This window comes from Mus pahari, chromosome 21 (genome assembly GCF_900095145.1).
Source record: "Mus pahari chromosome 21, PAHARI_EIJ_v1.1, whole genome shotgun sequence".
NCBI lineage: Eukaryota > Metazoa > Chordata > Mammalia > Rodentia > Muridae > Mus > Mus pahari.
Window position 1 is genome coordinate 42,219,323 of NC_034610.1, and position 19,343 is coordinate 42,238,665.

At 42.7% G+C, this 19,343-nt stretch overlaps 1 protein-coding gene across 1 annotated transcript in view; it reads right to left on the reverse strand.

The window, feature by feature from the left end:
- Positions 1–19,343, reverse strand: part of Arfgef3 (ARFGEF family member 3) — a 145,707-nt gene that overhangs the window by 23,238 nt on the left and 103,126 nt on the right. Inside the window, exons 15-24 of the mRNA XM_021221143.2 lie at positions 18,388–18,495; positions 17,840–18,055; positions 17,589–17,699; positions 15,111–15,261; positions 12,540–12,857; positions 8,444–8,577; positions 7,766–7,911; positions 6,408–6,587; positions 2,576–2,720; positions 562–684 (exon numbers count right to left, since the gene is read on the reverse strand). Coding sequence (XP_021076802.1) covers positions 562–684; positions 2,576–2,720; positions 6,408–6,587; positions 7,766–7,911; positions 8,444–8,577; positions 12,540–12,857; positions 15,111–15,261; positions 17,589–17,699; positions 17,840–18,055; positions 18,388–18,495 — 1,632 coding nt within the window. The remainder of the gene's footprint in view (positions 1–561; positions 685–2,575; positions 2,721–6,407; positions 6,588–7,765; positions 7,912–8,443; positions 8,578–12,539; positions 12,858–15,110; positions 15,262–17,588; positions 17,700–17,839; positions 18,056–18,387; positions 18,496–19,343) is intronic.

Sequence of the window (19,343 nt, forward strand, 5' to 3'; positions counted from 1 at the left end):
AGAATGTATGCAAGCTGAACCCAACTGGTTTGAATGGAAATGTATAAATATGTATTCACGAATCCATATATGAATTTATGTGAGTTTATGCGTATTTATTTATGTAAAAGTTTTTTCTTCTCGGGGAGTTACTCTCTTCTGGTTCAATAGAAGTTTATTGCTCCAAACTTCCCCCTAGCTTGACAAGCAAGAGGCATCAGGACAATAGGGAAAAGGTTCCAGCAATGAATCCTTTCCTTAATCCCCTGCTGTTTTAGGATGAGGTGCTGAGTGCCAGAGACTGCAGTTTCTGGCCTCAGAGGATCACAGAAGGCAGGTCAGCTACAATAGCACAGTAACTTAGATAAGTCAACTTTTTGTTATTATACAGCAATCCTAAATATCTCATAAGGCCAAGTCTCACCCTCCACCAATGCTCCTTCCCTTCTGCTGCCTCAAGAACTGACAAGAAAGAAGACCAGGGCTGGCCCCCCAGGATCCTGTCTCCAGGGACGTCCCTACACAACAGTGTTGGGAAGGGTCTACAATGACTGTGAATTATTAAAGGAGCGTTCCACTTACCCAGCCCCTTGACAAACTTCATAAGGCACATGATGTAACTAGTAGCTGCATTAGCAAAGACCTGGATGTTGTCGGTATTGAGAAAAGCTTCAAACACATCGAACACAGGAGCCTGGCTTTTTCCTGAGGGAAGAAGATGGTAGAATCATAACAATGGTTTTTTAACCCTTCAGGGTGCTAATACTCTCAGTACCTCCCAAAGAGTTTTATAAAAGAGTCATTAGAAAAGTATTTCTGGGGGTTGGAGCGATGGTTCAGTGGTTAAGAGCACTGGCTGCTTTTCCAGAGGTCCAGAGTTCAATTCCCAGCTACCACATGGTGGCTCACAACCATCTGTAATGAGATCTGCTGTCCTCTTCTGGCATTTAGATGTACTCATATAGATAAAGCACTCATATACATAAAATAAATAATTATTATTATTTTTTAGTAATTATTTTTTAAAAAGAAACATTTTTTTGATCTTTTGACTGAATAGATACCATGTCTTGCTGCTTCACTTACATGGGAATGGTAGGAAAGCTAGGATGAAAGTTGGGTGGATAACGAGGGTAGAGCTCTAGGAACATAAGCCTAGAATAATGTGTGGGTAGTAATGAGAGTACAGTAAATATGGGATTACAAAAAAAGAGTAGACTATGTATAGACAAGGGAAGGACCATTTAGACAAGTCTCTGATGAAATATACTTATTTATTAATTCCTATGTCGGGGGCTGGTGAGGTGGCTCAGTAGGTAAGAGCACCCGACTGTTCTTCCGAAGGTCCGGAGTTCAAATCCCAGCAACCACATGGTGGCTCACAACCATCTGTAACAAGATCTGATGCCCTCTTCTGGAGTGTCTGAAGACAGCTACAGTGTACTTAAATATAATAAATAAATAAATCTTTAAAAAAAAAATTCCTATGTCGAAGTCATAGGAATGAGTCTGCTCATCTTAGGAAATCCTGCTTTCAAGATTCTATTTTTAAGTAAGAAAACTGGCAAGGTTGTCAATCAAGTGGCTCTAGACCGGCATCTAGGAACTTGATTCTCAGAATATTCGTAGGTAAGTTATCTCATAACGTGGTTCACTGTTCTAGACTGTGCAAACAGTTTGGTCTATACTGAACATTTGGGATGTGGAATATGCCAGGTACAATGTGTCTTTGTGACCAGTTTTTCGACTGGGTCTCTAACTGGCTTCATGTTCTGACACCTCCACTACTGAGGGAAGAGTGCTCTGTGTGATGTTCCACGTGAAGCCAACAATGTAAGGAAACCTGTAGGATTCTTCCAGATTCTGTCATCTTACCTTAAAACCAGGCTGTGCCCATATTATACCACCATAGTGAATCTTAGTCACAAGCCATGGAATAAACCTAAGCCATGTAATAATTCCTTTCAGAGCAGTATGCTTTGTTCATGGGTCCTTCTGCTGGGTTTCTGAATGTCTGGGTGGCCTTAGGGGTCACTGAAACAATACCCTTGGACACTGGACATGCCAGTTTACTTCTAGGTAGACCCAATATCACTAATTCTGATTCCCCTGTATTATACTTTCCAGTTTTCTTACTTAAAAATAAATAGATTCTGGCTTAGTGCACCCTGTCCTAAATGCTAGGATCAGATGCATTTCTGAATTTAGAGTTTTTCAGAGTTTGAGATATTGGCTTAGATTTTACTGAGCATCTGAAATCTGAGTACTATGGAATAACACTATCTTTTTACTTTTTTTTAATTGGAGCATCTGTATTTTTGAATGATCAAGTTATATAACATTTTCCTCTGTGGTTTCAGAGAGAAACTCTACAGGACCAATACAGAGTGACCAATTCCACCTCAACAAGAGTGGGGCCTAATGAGCTCAGAGCTCTGGGTAAGCTGGCAGCAAGCCAACCCCCAATCCTAGCTATACGTTATTTCCTATTGACAACACATGGGCTGGCAGCGTTTTTCCTTCTGTCCTTTTGATAACCCGAGACTTGGTATAAGGAATGAAGGTGCTAGAGCAAGAATCACCCACTTGTCCTTACCCATAGAGTAGTCCCCAACCAGGTACTCCTTCACCTCTGACTTGTTCCCACTGTGCACCGTCTCCAGAGCACTGAACAGGGGTCTCCATCCTGATTGGATCTGCGCAGAGCACACCTCAACCAGCTCCCCAATGGAGGTGACCACCTGCACGGGTGAAGGAGGAAGTGATTAACACAAGTAGGACTTACAGGAAAGGCCATGTACTTCTTCTTCTCTCCCCCCCCCCCATTATTTCTGAGTTAATTTTGGTGAAAGAGAAAAACAGCTGAGTAAATTTTTACAGGATTAGCTTTCTGTTCATTTGGTGGCTTTTTTTGTTTGTTTGTTTGTTTATTTTTAATTTGGATGTTTGCTTCCTTATTGCCATGCATTATAGATTCAGGTCCTTTCCAGCCCATGGTCTGTAAATCATTGTACAGCCTTGAGCTTAACTGCTTCCCTCCCCTCCCCTCCTCTCCCCTCCCCTCCCCTTTCCTTCTCTCTCTAAAAATATTTATGTGTGTGTTTTGCCTGTATGTATGTATGTATGTATGTATGTATGTATGTATGTATGTATGTGCATCACTATAGACAGCTATAGGCCATCATGTAGGTGCTGGGAATTAATCCTGGGTTCTCTGGAAGAGCAGTCAGTGCTCTTAACCACTGAGCAATTTCTCCATCCCCAAGTTTATCTTTTTATTATTATATTTTAATTCTATCTTTCAGGGGATATGTGTTTAATTTTGGTATGGTCTGACCCATCAAGTTTGTTTTGTTTTGTTTTGTTTGAGACAGGGTTTCTCTGTATTGCCCTGGCTGTCCTGGAACTCACTTTGTAGACCAGGCTGGCCTCGAACTCAGAAATCCGCCTGCCTCTGCCTCCCAAGTGCTGGGATTAAAGGTGTGCGTCACCACATCCGGCTCAAGTTTTCTTTTTGAGGGTCATGTTGCTGGAATTGCTTCCAAGAAACCTTGGCCTTGCTCATGTTTATAGTTCTTGTTCATGTTAAGTCATGACCGATTTTCAGTGTGTGTGTGTGTGTGTGTGTGTGAGAGAGAGAGAGAGACACTCTGTGTGTGTGTGTGTGTGTGAAAGAGAGAGAGAGAGAGAGAGAGAGAGAGAGAGAGAGAGAGAGAGAGAGAGAGAGATATGAAGGTTTAAGATAATTTTTCGTACAACTGGCTGAAAACAGTCTTTTTTCTCCATTGAACTGCAATGGCATCGTCATCACAAGTCAGTTGAGCAAACACAGAAGGATTTTTTTTATTTAGGGTCTTCCCTTCTAATATGAACACTCGCAACTGTAATGTCCCCACAAATACTGATTTATAACACAAATTCAGTATGCATGCATGTTCTCACTCAAGGTATTTTTAAACGTTCCTTGTCACTTCTTCGGTGACTTTAGGGTTACTTGGAATTCTGATGTTTGATTTATAAATATTTGAACATGTCCCAAGCTGATTTATTTATTATGAACTCAATTCCATTATGGATAGAAAATATACTTGTATGTTTTAAATTTGGTTAAACTTACTGACTTGTTTTATAGGTTTGCATATAAACTATTATAAAATTGTCCTGCAAGCTCTTGAAAAAAAATGTGCTTTATTTCACTCAGACTGGTTCACGGTGCTGCTTATTATTTGTACACTGAGTTGATGTTTAGTTGTCACATCAACGACTTTGAGGGAAGAGTTAATGATAGCTCATTACAATTTTTTAAATCACAGGAAAATGGGTACAGTACAAACACCACATTACTGGTTATATATAGCTCATACCGTTTAATGCAGTTCCTACTACTATCCATCCCCAGGATATTCTCATCTTTCTAAGTTGAAATTCTGTGCTCATTAAGCAATAACATTCCATTCTTTTCGACTGTGATCCTTATATTATTTATATCTCCTCTTTGTTGGTTTGTTCTTCATGAACTTGTAAGCTTGCATGGGTTTATGTGTAAGGTCAGAAGCTGACACAAGGTGTCTTCCTTTATTGTTTTCTACCCAATTTTTTTTCTTTTTTTTTTTTTTTTTGAAACCACTGAACCTGGAGTTTGCTGATTTGACCAGGCTAGCTGGCCTCTGAACCCTAAGGATGCTCTTGTCTCCAGTTCACCAGTGTTGGGTTTACACTCTGCACCACCATGCCTGCTTCTTGCATAGGTGCTGGGATCTAACTGAGGTCCTCAAGCTTAAGACAGCCAGCACGGTAATGACTGAACCATCCCATAGCCCCAGAGACACTTATTGACATGTCTTCCTAGCAAATTGACCTAGTTATAATTGTGAAATTCTAGTTTTACTTTTCTAGTAACAGTAATACTATTTCTAGATATACCCATTTCTAATACCCATTTCTAGTAACAGTAATACTCTTCACTTGTCTTTTGTTTTTGACCTGACACTGTTACAATTCTGCCAACTCCCTCAAAGTTAGAATCTGTATAGCTCTAGTTTTTAAACTCTCTTTTTGTCCCAGCCGGATTTCTTTCCTTCTCACAACCATGGAAAGTAGCCCAAACTGGCTTAGAACTTTCTATATAGGCCATGCTTTTAGAACGTCCTATGTCGCCCATGCTGGCTCCACTCTTGTGATCGTCTTGCTCTGGTCTCCTAAGTCCTGGCATAGGAAGCGCACACCAACACAGCTGGCTTTTGATTCCATTTGACGATGTGGCTAGGACATCTGTGAAGAAGACTTGCATGGATGTTTGTTCATTTCCCTTGGGGACATACTGTTGGAAGAACTGCCAGGCTGTGTTCTGAACTAAGTAAAGAATTTGCTTCCATACCCAGCCTGATGTTAACTTCCTCTACAATTTATCTATAGTTATTACCTCTTTGGTTTTGACCACCCCAGTAATTGAAGCAGTACTCATTGTGGGTTCAGTGTACGTTTCTGTGATGATGATGATGAGTATCCTCAATGCTATCATGTACAAGGCTCTATAGACACCCAGCATTTTGCTGTTTCCCACACGTACTGTGCCCTCGGTTCTTCCATTCTACCTTTACCACTTTCTTTTATATTAAACACACGGTCATTTTAACATCTCTGTTTTTAAAAAAACTTTTCTTTACATATGTGTTACTTTCTTTAGTTTGCTAAAGGGATCATAACATGAACCTTCAAGTTGGCAAATTAGAATCTAGTTAATACCAACTTTATCTTGGGGGGCGGGGAAGAAGAATTTTGCTTCTAAATGTCCTCATTTCCTCTCTCTCTCTCTCTCTCTCTCTCTCTCTCTCTCTCTCTCTCTCTTTTTCTGATGCTACTCATGTTTATACTTACCCTTGGCCTAAGTAAAGCTAAGCTATGTAAGATGTCATTGGCTCTACAACCTTGAGAGCACATGGTGTGATGAGCTCTGTCTTCATCAAAACCATGCAGGGTAGAGGATGTGTGTGTGCCCATACCTCTCTGATTGTCACTTTGGGGGTATTTTAGTAGTGTTCATTTTCTTGCCAGTATGCCATTGCATTGAAAGAAAATGAATAAGCCATCAACATCTGAGTTGATTTCAGAGAAAGGGCCTGTTGAGCTCTCGCCCACCACTGTGCCATATGTGAGGTCACCGAGTTTGCTTCTTTCCATCTGTCTTCCATTAGACAGAATGACTGTGTTGGAGAGTGTGGTCTAGACGTGATACAGGTCAATCCAGCCAGATTCTCTAGCTCTGTGTTTCATGTCCACCAATCACTAGGTGATCCTGGCCAGACTGTTTAACCTCTCTTTGTCACCAGCCTAGGAAGACAGGATGCAACACAGAGAGCAGTATCTGCCTCTGCTCTCACCAAATGCCTGCCCTGGGGAGAGGATGCAGAAGCCCATCGAGCACTGACCTGGTCTTGAACATCCTCATCACAGAGCTCTAGCTGCATGATACGCTCAAAGGGCCGGAAGAGCGCTTCATTAAAGTGGAAGTGAGGCGGCTCACTCCAGTCCGTGAGGACCTCTGTCAAGATATCATGGATGAAGGAAACAGCCTTCTGAGACACATGGCGTTCTTTATGGCAGGCAGCCTACACAAGAGAGGGCCGAATGTCAACAGGAAGTCAGGCAGGGAGGATATCTGGAGGCGACCTCATAATTTGAAGATAGAAAAGGCATTTCTGTCTACATACAAACTTCTAAGGAATTTTAGTGTACACACGATATGTACACAATTGCACTTGAAAATTTAACCACTGGTCACATACAACTTCAATGTTACCTTGAGGTTTCTGGAAGAGTAAGGTTTCTATTCTTTTCTTTTTTTATGCAGCATGGAAATTTCCTTCAGCAGTACAGAGCATGCTCAACCTACCTGGGAACTGCTCCTGGTTCATCCTTAGTCATCTGCCTAACATATTAAGATCATTTGTCCTCTAGTGAGATGGAGCAGTTGCAATGAGAACTCAAATGGTTTCACACAGTTTGGATCTAATGTTCTTTATTGATTCTGTTCCACACTGGCTCTCAACTTTGACATGGAACTTGCTTTGTGTAATGGTATAACAGAGATTATTCCGTATGTAAAAAAACAAAAAACAAAAAAACAACAAAAAAAAAACTGATATGAAGTTTGTGCTGACACTGTTTGGGGGAATCCTAAGAAGGCCATGTGAATGAGTGGGGACAGTTTGCCACAGGCAAACCTATATTAGAGTCTATGTAATACAGACTATGTAGAGAAAGAACTATGACCCCCCCCCTTCCCAGTTAAAGCTACCAAGAACCAGTTTGTACCAGTCTTGGTATCACTGGACTGCAGCATACAAGGAAAATCATGTGAGCTCCACCTAGCTAGCTGTCTTACTTAGGGCTTCTATTTCTATGCTGAGACACTATGCTTCTATTTCTATGCTAACCCAAAACAACTTGGAGAAAAAGAAAGGGTTCACTTCATTTTAAATTTCCAGATAACAGTCTATCATCAAGGGAAGTGAGGGAAGAAACTCAAGCAGGGAAAAAAGAACTGGAGGCAGGAACTGATGCAGAAGCCATAAAAGAGTGCTGTAGAAGGCATGCAAGGGTGCTGCAGAAGGCGTGCAAGGGTGCTGCAGAAGGCATATAAGGGTACAATACAATCAGGACAGTAATGCTTGTGACCAGATCATAGACAGCTCTGTCACACTCTATAGTCAGCCTCTACGCTGACTCTGCAGCAGGACTCCCTTAGAATTCACATTTCCCGGCTCTTCCCAACTTCCAATCTCACCTCCACCAGGTGCGGTGCCACGAGGCTCCAGCAACGCATCACGTGGAGCAGGGGCCGGGCTTTGCTCCTCACAATCCTCAGCATGGCATCCCCCAGGCGGAACAGGTGGAGAGCGCTTTTTTGATCCTGGGTAGACTTGACTTCACCTACAAGAAGTTGAGCCGAGAGAGCCCAGACATAGGTACAGCCCAATAGACTCCAGCACAAAGATATGTTAAAATTCAAGGCAGTGTTCTTGGATGGCTCATCAAGGAAGGTGAGATCCCTCTATTCAACACCAGCAAGGTGGTTCATTCAGCAGGACCAAAACCTCTCCTTGATTCAATACTGTGTTCCCAGAGAAAAAGCCACAAAGCAATGGTTTAAACAGTAAGGCTGGAGAGTTAGGCCTGTTTTGTAGCTGCACTGGAATGGGCTAAGGATTTCCCTCTAATCCACCGACAATCTCATGTATAAAACAAGGGGTAAATATATCTACTCCTTAAAATTCCCATTATCATGAAATGAATGTGATGACCCCTATCCAGTGCTTAGCATGAGCCCAGCACACACAGATGAGTTTTTTCAACTGTAATAATTATGGTTTTTACTGTCATCTTTTACACATGGCACTGGCATCAAAGATTGGGGCGATGGATTTCCTCCCTACTTACCAACAGTTTCTTCAGGGAAAATTACCTGGCATCGTCAGAGAATAATCGACTGTGTCTGTCACTGAATGGAAAAGCTGGGACTGAGATGCCTTTTTGAGTTGGTAGAGGAACCCTCCCAAGGCTGTCAAGTTCAACTTGTCGGTCGCATCATCAAAGAGCCTGGGTGCAAATAAACATATGTTATGTGGGAACAGTGCATCAAGGGCAGGTGGCAGAACGTGTACGGCAATCTGGTTGATACAATTAATGAAACCGCTGTGAAGGCACTGCAGCGAAGTGGACGGTATTGCCAGAACTATTATCAATGTGAACAAGTCTGCACTCACCATGGGATTTTGATGCATACTTGAGAAAAAGAATCTTTGCAGCTTTCAGGGCTAGCCACTCGTGGTAAGGACTCCTAAACTGTTTGGCAAGATTGTGAAAGATGACGAGTTATTGCTTCCAGATATTCCAGGAGGTAAGGCATTAGGGCCCTATAGCCACAGTGAGCACTGAGGTATCTGTGGTCTACCTACCAAGCCTGTGGTGATGTCAGTGGTAAGGGATGCCATGTGTTGCTCAAGGGTCATTGTCTTGAACAAAAATTGAATCTTGAGCCCATCTGAAGATCTAAACTAAGACATACTAAGTTTTGAGACAGAAATAGTTTAAAATATGAGGCATGGAAAGATATTGCATATTTTATAAATCCAGTGTAGAGAACAAGTAAGCATATCTGAAATTTAACAACAAAAGTTGAAGACCTAGTATGAGAAGGAGCCAAGGATGTAAAGGGACAAGGATGCATAAATGACTGGTGGCAAACACTGACCATGTCTTTTTGCTTCTGTCTATAAGTAGGTTGGGCCAAATCAAAACCACAAGTTAATACTTGACACCAGAATGAGCCTTTGAAGATGTTAAGTAGTTCTGATCATTTTAGTGCATGAAATAATTTCATATGTAATGAGTATTGAAGTATTTTATCAAAATGTCATCCATCGTGATCTGGTATCAGAGTGTCATGCATAATTAAAATTCTGTAATTTTAGGGCTGGATAGATGGCCCAGCAGTTAAGAGCACTGGCTGACTTCTCAGAGGACCCACGTTCTACTCCCAGCACATGGTTGCTCATAAGCATCTGCGGCTCTAGTTCCAGGGGACCCTGGGCTCTCTTCTGCAACCCTTGTGAACATGTGGGACACAGGCATGCACGTGGGTAAAATGTCAATATACAGTTAGAAAGATTAAAACTCGTCTGTGCAGGTGGCTGGGGATGCTGCTTCCTTTGTAGAGCATTTGCATAGCCTGCCCGAAGCCTGGGGTTCTGGTGTTACATCTCTATAACCCTAGTAATTAGGAGGTGAGGGCGAAAAAGTAAGTTCAAGGCAGTCCTCGGCTACATCGCAAATTTGGAATCAGCCTAAGATACATGAGATTCTATCTTAAAACAAATCAAAACAAACAAACAAAAACAAACCCAAACAACATCAACAAGAAAGGAGGGAAGGAAGGAAGGAAGGAAGGAAGAGAAGAGAAGAGAAGAGAAGAGAAGAGAAGAGAAGAGAAGAGAAGAGAAGAGAAGAGAAGAGAAGACCCTGCACTTTTGTTCTGCTTTTGGATTCTGTCTATAAGTAGCAAGAATCTGTGGAGAGAGAGACTTTGAAGCATTTGCTGGCTCTATTATTTTAAAGTGTAATGGCTTAACACAAATTGGTTGACTCCACTGACCTATATTTCCTCCTCTAAGAAATAAAGTTCATAAGACTCATGGCTGGGGAGCCTGGAGTGTTGGCTGGTCTGTGTGAAGTGTCTGGGAAAGTGCTTGATACCATAGCCACTGACATTAATTTATATTGTCATCTCTTTATGGTGGCCTGTTCATTGGAGTCTTTGAGAGACGCGGATGCAGTCTGAGCCTGGGAGCTGAATCTCAGCAGATGATCTCAGGCAGAGAAGGCAGAGGGGCTCAAGAACTTGTAAGACCTAGCCTTTTGAGTAAACTGACCATTCCCAGACAGAAAGTGAGACAAAAAGACAGAACAACAACAACAACAACACACACACACACACACTGATGTGAAGGGGTTGTCTAAAATAAAGATTATCAGCATACCATGCTTTGCATATAAAAAAAAATTAACAAACTTTAAAATTTATTTTTATAGCCAGTATTAATAGATATTTAATTATAATAAATTGCCTCTTTGACTAATTCTTCCAAGAAATTCTATTAATATAGTAGCAAAGTCTTTTGTGTCTACTTCAAAGATAATTATAGTTGCAACTGAGGCCTTACATTGGCAGGAGATATTCGATAAAAAAAAAAAACGTAGCACACAAAAAAACGCATACACATAGCATACACAGCACATACACAACACACACATGCACATACATACACATACTCATATACAAGATTCACACACACCAGTACATACACATAGTACACACAGTACACACACATTTTATTTGCTATTTTCTATTTTGCTTCTGGATCATAACCATTTCTTTTTCTTACGCTCTAGAAAAGAGTCTACAGGAGTGTGTTATACTCTCCCTGACACCCATGTACCACTTCCTGGATTTTAAAACATTTAATAGCCAATTTATTGGATACTTAGAAGCAAGTGATTTTCTACCAGTTGGAACATGTACAAATTGTGTGAATCAGTGGGGGGAAAATGAGTCTAAGTTTAACTGTTTCTATAGAAACTACAGGCTCCTCAATGTCAAAATCAGAACAGGAAGTCAGGCTGTCTGAGCCCAGCCAGCAAATGTTTGGCCTGCTGCCCTAGCACCTCCTGTCTGCCCTTTTTGTAGGAAGCCTGGGTATAACAACTATACTTTGAAGGGATAAATAAGGTGATGTGGTGTGACTGGTGATCACAAGCACTCCCAGAATCCGGACCTGTTGTCAAACATCTGAGGCAGCAGCTGGTTTGCCTTCTTCACCTTAATGTGGTTCTTAGACATCAGTAAGTACCATATTTCTGGGTGGGAATGCCTTTATTTTTTCATTTCGTGAGTACAAGTGTGTGTGTGTGTGTGTGTGTGTGTATGTACATGCGCATAAACCTAAAGTTGACAATGGGTGTCTTCTTTGTTTTTTCATCTTGATCTCTTTCATTCCACTTATTTACTGCTGCAGGTTTTCTTACTGAATGCAGGGTTTGACAGTTTTTGCTAGCCTAGGTAACTGAAGACTGGCTTAGGGAGCCTGTCTTCAACTACCAAGTGGTATGATCTCAGGGAGCTACCAAGCCTGCCTGGCTTTTTATATGAGTCCTGCGAATCTGAACTCTGATTTCCATCCTTCTACAATCAACACATTGTCCACTGAGCTATCGCTACAACCCATAGTAAGGGATTTTGTAGCAAGACTCACTAAAATTTAAGTAATACTTAATTCAACCTCGTAACTACCTTCTGAAAATTACTTTTAAAAAAATCTTATTTTACTAGCAAGGAAGTCAGACATGATAGTAAAACCATAGACTAAATTTTAGGTAGTCCACTTCAGATCTGGGACTCAGGCATTAGAGGATGGTTCATTCAAAAAATGGTATGTGGTAGGAGGGAAGACAATGGAAAGAGGGATGGGGGAAGTTCAGTTGATATCAATTGATTGTAGCCTTGCAAGCCAGAGAAGCTGGATTCAACCCCGAGAGCTCACATTAAAAAAGCAGAGTGCAATGGCTCACACTTGTAACAAACCCTGGTGTGGAAGAGGCAAGTACACGTCTAGATCTGGAATTTGCTGGTCAGCCAGCCTCACTTCCTTGATAAGCTCTAGAGGCCATGAGAGATACTGTCTCAAAAAGCAAGCAAGCAAGCAAACAAAAAAAGTAGACAGTACCCGAAGAATAGGCAAGGCTTTCCTACATACATATACACTTACACACACACACACACACACACACACACACACACACACACACACACACNACACACACACACACACACACACACACACACACACACACACACACACACACACACGATGCAAAGCATTTTTAGTAACTGGTTAATGCATTGTTATTCCCCAGGCTGATTTTGAGACCAGACGAATTAACACAGGCATAGCCAACAGGCAAGCCCTGCTTAAGCATCCTCCGAGTGAGCTGGCCTTGCATACCTGTCGGCCTGGGTAGAAAGGCTGAGCACCACCTTGGCAGCACTGTTCCCACTCAGACTCCCTCCCCGGAAGTCCGAGGTCCGGCCACGGCTACATTCCCGAACGAGCTCCTGGATGGAGTGTGGCTGGACCACAGGGGCTGTGTTCAGGGAAGGCCCCTGCTCCAGGCTCTGCTCCTGGGATGAGCTCTTAAACTCAATTTCCCCAAGGAGGCCAGAGCTCCCAGATGTCTTCTGTGGCTGATGGATGGTCAGTGGGGGCTGGGAGACACCATCGCGGAAGTGGGTGTGCTCCAGTGTGCCCACATACTCACACACCCTAGAAAGAGTCAAACAGGAAGTGAATACTGTAGCCCAGCATGGCCGACTCTACTCATCCCAGTGAGGTGAAACGAAATCCAGCTACCCCTGGAGTTTGCCTCAGCTTTTCTCCTTTCCTCTTATGATATTTTGCGCCGCCATTTCCTCACTATGTCTGTTACTACTTAAGAGACGGACGATTTGTTTTGGGTTGGGCCAGCCTTGGCACGGGTAAGGGATTCCTTAGACTCTCTCACACATCACTGCTGGGGAAAAGACAGGCAATAGAGCTCTGTTTACCACTTCTGTGGCTTAGGTTACTGTTTTACTAGACAACTTATTTGAAAAAACTTTCCCCGAGGAAGCCCTTCTCCCTCTGGACTATGCTCTTAATTAGCCGAGGAGCACTTCCTTACGAAAGGATCCCAAATGAACATGCTTAGCGGACAGGCTCTGTGGACGCAGCAGACGTCTACCCAGCTGTGACGTGTCTGATGCCGATAGCTCCAGATGCCTGTGTCCAAGTAGGGAATGGGGTGAAGGGGGAAATCCCCTAGCATGGCAGGAACAGAACAGACATGTGTACAACTGCCAACTTCCAAAGGGTTTGTTTCTAATTGAACTTAAGATTTAAGATGCATTCTAGGAAATCTCAGATAATTTATTTGCTGTCGATGGGCATCCTGGTAACCATTCCGGTGTTCTATAGTTAGGGAGTTTGTTGAATTCACATATAGTGCTTGGGTGACCCCCGAATCTCTTCCCTTTGTTTGTTTTGTTTGTTTGTCTGTTTTGTAAGACCAAGGCAAAACATCTAGTTATCAGTTCTTCTATCTCACTCCACTTTGCTCCAGGCTGCTACATCCTGGTCCTTTCACATGTTCCTTTCACGCTGGTTGGTGTAGGGGGAGGTGCTGATACTAAGGTCTGGTTCCCTAACTGGTTCTTGATTTTGTCAGTGAAGAAGGCTGAGAGCCAATTGCTGGAGAGAAGGTCCAGGTGGGACTTCTGGGTTCTAGGAGGAAAAGGCAGATGAAGGGGAAAAGAGGGCCTTTTCTGCCATGCTTTTACACAAGAAAGCAGCAGCAGTCATGTAATAAGGCCTTGGGGCAGCTAGGACCGCAGTCTCTGCTATGGGTGGGGGGCCAAAGAGGTTGGTGGGGGCTAGCTGATACAAGGTAGCTAATAAGTTTAGGACAGGAGGAAAAAAATGGAGATAATAATTGATGAGGGCATGCCTTTCCAGGCAGGAGATTCTATGCCCAGAAATTGTGCTAGCCAGCACAATTTCTAAAGTAATACAAGTTCTAAAGTAATAAAGCTGTCCGAATGTTTTTTATCCGTGGAACAAAGGTGTCGTAGAAAAAGAGAAGCTGTTTTGGGGGATGGTTAGACCAATCCGGAGCTAAGCTGGGAGGGGCTGGCAGCTTGGTCATAGCTCCAAAGCTAAGGCTACTGGTAGTGTTTTTAAAGCTACATGCGAAAGGTTAGTTTTACAACCCTTAGGCATTCTGCATAGTTTTCTCTCAGGAACTCAACTAGCACTTGGAGCTATATTTGTTTTAGTGAAGTCGAACTGAACTCAGACCTTGCTGGGTTATCACCTAACTGTTCTTTTCCAGGGGTGATCTGCTCATTTTCTTTCTTCTGGTCTAATGCCAGTGCCTGGGGAGATGTGGTTCCTGACTTGGACTTCAGAGTTGTACTACTGAGTGGTCATCATTTTGTTTTTATTTTACAGGTGCTGACTGGAACTCTCTTTACTTCCACGCCACAAAACTTAAGAGTCAAATTCTTGGTGGTGCTTTGCACAGATGTATTATTGTGTTCTTATGTTTCTTTGTCCACTGACACTAGATGTCTTTAATGAGGTACTGTATATAATGATGTGTGTTATCCAGGGTCCTGTTTTTTTTTTGTAAATAGAAAGGACATTGTACTCTCATTTAAACTGCATGGTTGTGTTCTATCTGCCACTCAAGAAAGCAACCTTTTCCCCATTGCTATTATACATCTGTCCCCCCACAGCAATGCCAAGAGATAGATCACAATTCCTTGAATCCAGTTCTGCCATTCTGTTCTCTGAAACATACGTTCGGCAGGTACGTCTCTCTGGTCCTCTTTTCTGTCTCTCGTGTCTCACTAGAAATGTATCTAAACGGCGAATGCTCTACTGAGATGCTGACAGACTCTGCAGTCTACACCCTCTCTACCACCCCGGGCTTTCCAAGGCAGGGTCTGTGCCGTTAGGGGTGGGGATCCCATCATGCACCTGAACACGTGTGGCCAGCAGTCCGGGTTGTGGCTTCCCATCTCCAGGCCTACGCTGAGAATGGCATCCATGCACAAGACGTGGGCTGTGTGCAGCCACACCCCCTGCACCTTCCCCATCTGCTCCAGTTTCTGCTCCACTTTTAGTTTCACTGTGCCAGAAAGACATTTATTAAAATAGCAGTCTGAGTAAGGGAGACAGAAAGGGAGAGAGACAAGATGGAAATGAAAGAGTGTGTTCTCATGCAAGAGCAAAAGGGAAATGATCTACTTCACTGGCTGCAAGCACCTCTTCAGCAGGTCTCCATCGTCCACATGCAAAGTCATGGTCAGACAAGACCCCATTCACTGGTGACCCCTGCTCTGTGGCTCTAGGGTCAGATGGATCCTGAGCTAGGTACAGTTCCTTCCAGCCCACCCATGGGTCTAGTGAGACATAGCACCACTGTGGGTGAGCTCCGTGTGCTAACCCCAACCAAAACATCTGTTTCCAGATTCTTCATCCTTCCCTGTGCACCCCAACTTATAAAAATCAAGAAATTCTTGGCAGTATGCAAGTAAGTCTCTCTGTGATTAAATATTATTTCTGAGGTTAATATTATTTCTGATGTGGTCATCTAGAAAACTATGTGTATGTATCTGGAGCACAAGGATGACTTCTTTCATGATGTCATTTTATCCCCCGAATCCACACTTGTATCTGTAAGCTGTAAAGAATGCTTTATAGAAATAAAATAGAGCGGTGATAACTGAGGAAGAATACAAAAATTGATTTGGTACATCACTCATGCTAAGTTACAACACAAGGCCAAATGGCAGTACCATCCTTAAAGAAAGCTTTCCGGTTACCAGATGTGGTGGGTGATAATTCAGGGCTAAGGAATGGAGAAAACTATCTTCAAGTGACTCAGCCAGTTTCATGTCAGAAGGAGGTTATTTTTAGGAAAGCATTATTTGCCTCATGAATATAAGACCGATTTTATTTTGTATTTGTTTATGATTAGAACATTTTTAGCTCTGTAAAGTGTTCAGTTTTAGGAACTGTAATTATAAAAAAAATAAACATTTAAAAATATTTATTTTATGTGTATGAGTGTTTTATTTGCATGTATGTATGGGCACATCTGCATGTGTGTTCCCTCAGAGGTCAGAAATGGATGTCAGAACCGTACAGATGGGTGTGAGCCACCACATAGGTACAGAAAATATAACTTGGAAGAGCAGCTAGTGCTCTTAACAGGTGATCCATTTCTCCAGCTACAAGAACTCTGTTAAAGATTCATTATTTTATTTAATTATTTATTGATCTATTTATTTATTTGCTTACTTACTTATTTATGTGTGTGTGTGCGTGTATAAATGTATGCACACACATATGTGTAGGCATGCATACCTGTGCATCTGCAGAGACCTGCAGAGATCTACACAGACCTGAGTTAGGGTGCTGTATCCCTGAGAACTAGCGTGGAAGGAAGACCTTTATGTTGTGCCTGACTTGTAATTTGGGAGACAAGATCTGAGAATTGTGGTCCTCATGATTGAAGGGCAAGCACTCTTAACTGCTGAGCCATCTCTCTAGACCTTACAATTTATATTTTTGAGTAAGTTCTTGCTGTGCAACTCAAGCGGGTCTCAAATTTGTGACCCTCTCCTCTCAAACTCTTGCGGTCTGGCATACAGATGTTCACCACTACAGGTGGCTAAATGTGCACACTTGTGTGTAGTTAATAGGTACTTAAGTAGGCTTTGATTCCTTTTTCCTCCTTCCCCCAGATATATAAGAACTATTCTTACATTCTTAAAAGAAATAGAAGAACTATTTTGCTTGTTAACAAGTTCCTAAATATTACTCAAATTTGTGGAACAGTGACCTAAATTGCTTATCTTTGCTAAGAATACACATTTCTATGTCTAGCTATCCACAGATAGCATCAGTACAATTTGGACCATGTTTGTATTTCTCCTTCAGCCTGATGGATGCCTTGCATCTTCCATTGGTATTAGGAAAGACATTGTCTTTCCTTGTGTCTAGGAGATTATCAGTTTCACTGACCCTTTCTTGTGTCCACAAAAACCCAAGTTTTCCTGAGTGAAGTTTTTCGGGCTCCCTTTTATAGATTCTGTTTGATTTTTTTAACCCTCAGAACATTGGCCAGTTTGCCAGTCCTGCTGTAACCAGAGGGATATCTAATGTGCTCTAGCAGCCTGATGATGACCCAGGTGGAGGCTCTGCCAGGGAGGCCCCTGGCACTCTTGTCAGCAGCCAACCGTACTTTCCTTGTCATTGGTAGCCAGTATGACTCTCTTGTGAGGAGACACCATCAAAACTAGCTAAATTCCCTAATCTAAAACAGACTCAGGCCTGTGGTCCCGAGGGGTTCCTGACTAGTGGCAATTACCTACTATGTATCACACACAGAATGGGGACCAGTTGCTAGTGAGTGGTATCACCAGGTAGATCCTGGCCTGCAGCTGTTACCTTGTGCTAGGGCATCACTGGGCTCTTGGGCTTCCCTTTCTTCTTTCTCTTCCCGGACACAGGATGCAGCTGCCATTTGGGCAAGAGCCGAGGCACAGTTAGCAGCAACCCCTTCAGAGAGAGAGAGACAGCTACCCATTAATTATGCTCTCCAGATACATCTCAGAAGAACCCCTTCTCAATGATGTGTTGCCCAGTGAGTTCTGAAGAGACCCGCCCTCAGGCCAAGAGTCAGGGATCCCCACGGGTACCGAGCGCACAGCTCAGTCTCGCAGCTTTCCGCAGCCCATCAAGGCTCATGCAGATGGCATCTCGCTCTTTCTGGTTCTGCTCTTTGATGCCCTCAGCTCCAAGGATGAAGGCCAGCCCCTTGGAGCTTCCTGCCATCCGGCCAGTCAAGGGAGTTGACAGGGTATCAATCAGGTTCTTCCAGCAGCCCACCAAAATATAACGGGCAAACGCAACACCTACAAGAAAAGAGGGTCATTGGCCACTTTTCAGAGACAAAAGGAATGACCAAGTAGGGTCTGAGGTTCTACAGGCCTCAGCTAAGCAGTTCTGAGTTACATGTAATTCTACAACGGGATATGCAATGTATTATAGAGCGTGTTGGGTCAGGTTTCACACAGTGATCATAAATAATGAATGGAATACCACTGTCTTAGCTGGGCAATTTCATTAGCTACCTTCACCCGCCAGACAAAGCCATAATTTATTGAAGCCACCATTACCAGTTTGGTTGCTGGTGACATGTGTAATGTATGTACATTTTTACACTCAGAGGTGATGAAGGTCTTACCTGCTACCGTGGAGTCATCAAGTCTCCTGCTCTGGGTGAAAGGTGACTCCACTGAAGCTGACGCCATCAACTGGCCACCAATTGCACTGCTCTCTAGACCATCGATATCTGCCAAGCACAAGAGCAAAGCCATCCCTAATGTCTTCCCTTCTGGTAGACCAATAAAAAAAATAAATAAACAGTAGCCACCATAATATTTATGTCGTTTCAACAAAAATCCATTCTATTTATTACACATGAGCCATAGAGCCACTTTTTTTTTTTTTGAGAAAATATAAATGTTGCAGGAAACACTGCTTCTAGTATAGCAACATGCCCCATGTGTCCCACGAGCTACAGCCATGAGAGGACAATTCAGACTATAAGTCAATCAATTCAATTGTAAATAAATCTGGGAACCCAGAACCAGTAAAAACCCAAATAAAACAACAACAAAAATCAGCCTTGAACATTTATCTTATCTGCTGAGCATATCAAAGTTTTGAACCTTATTGGTAAGCCAGGGAAACCTAGAAAGGTCTACTTTTGTCAAAAATCACCCTACCTTGAGACAATACATACTATTTTCCATATGTTCACTTGAAATTTCTAGCAGTTAAAAGGGATATTAAAATTTTTGACACTATAGAGAAGGATACCGGGAAAGCCAGTATTTGGCATTATTTTAAATTCTGGTACAGGTGGGACAAGAATACTGACAGGAAATGGGGACAAGGCCAAGTAGAAAACCAGCAGCTTTGCATCATCGATGGGCAAATCCCAGGAGAACTAAATAATGCAGGGTCTCTATTAGCATGGGAGAGCTTCCAGGAGTCACACAAGTCCATCAATGAGCCTACAGTGCTACTCCAACACTGAGGGTGCCAAGTTAGCCCTACCCAATGGTGACAGTGAGCACACCAGGCTGTCCGTGACAACAGGAGAGCAAATGCTCGAGGGGTGTTTTCAGGATGCCT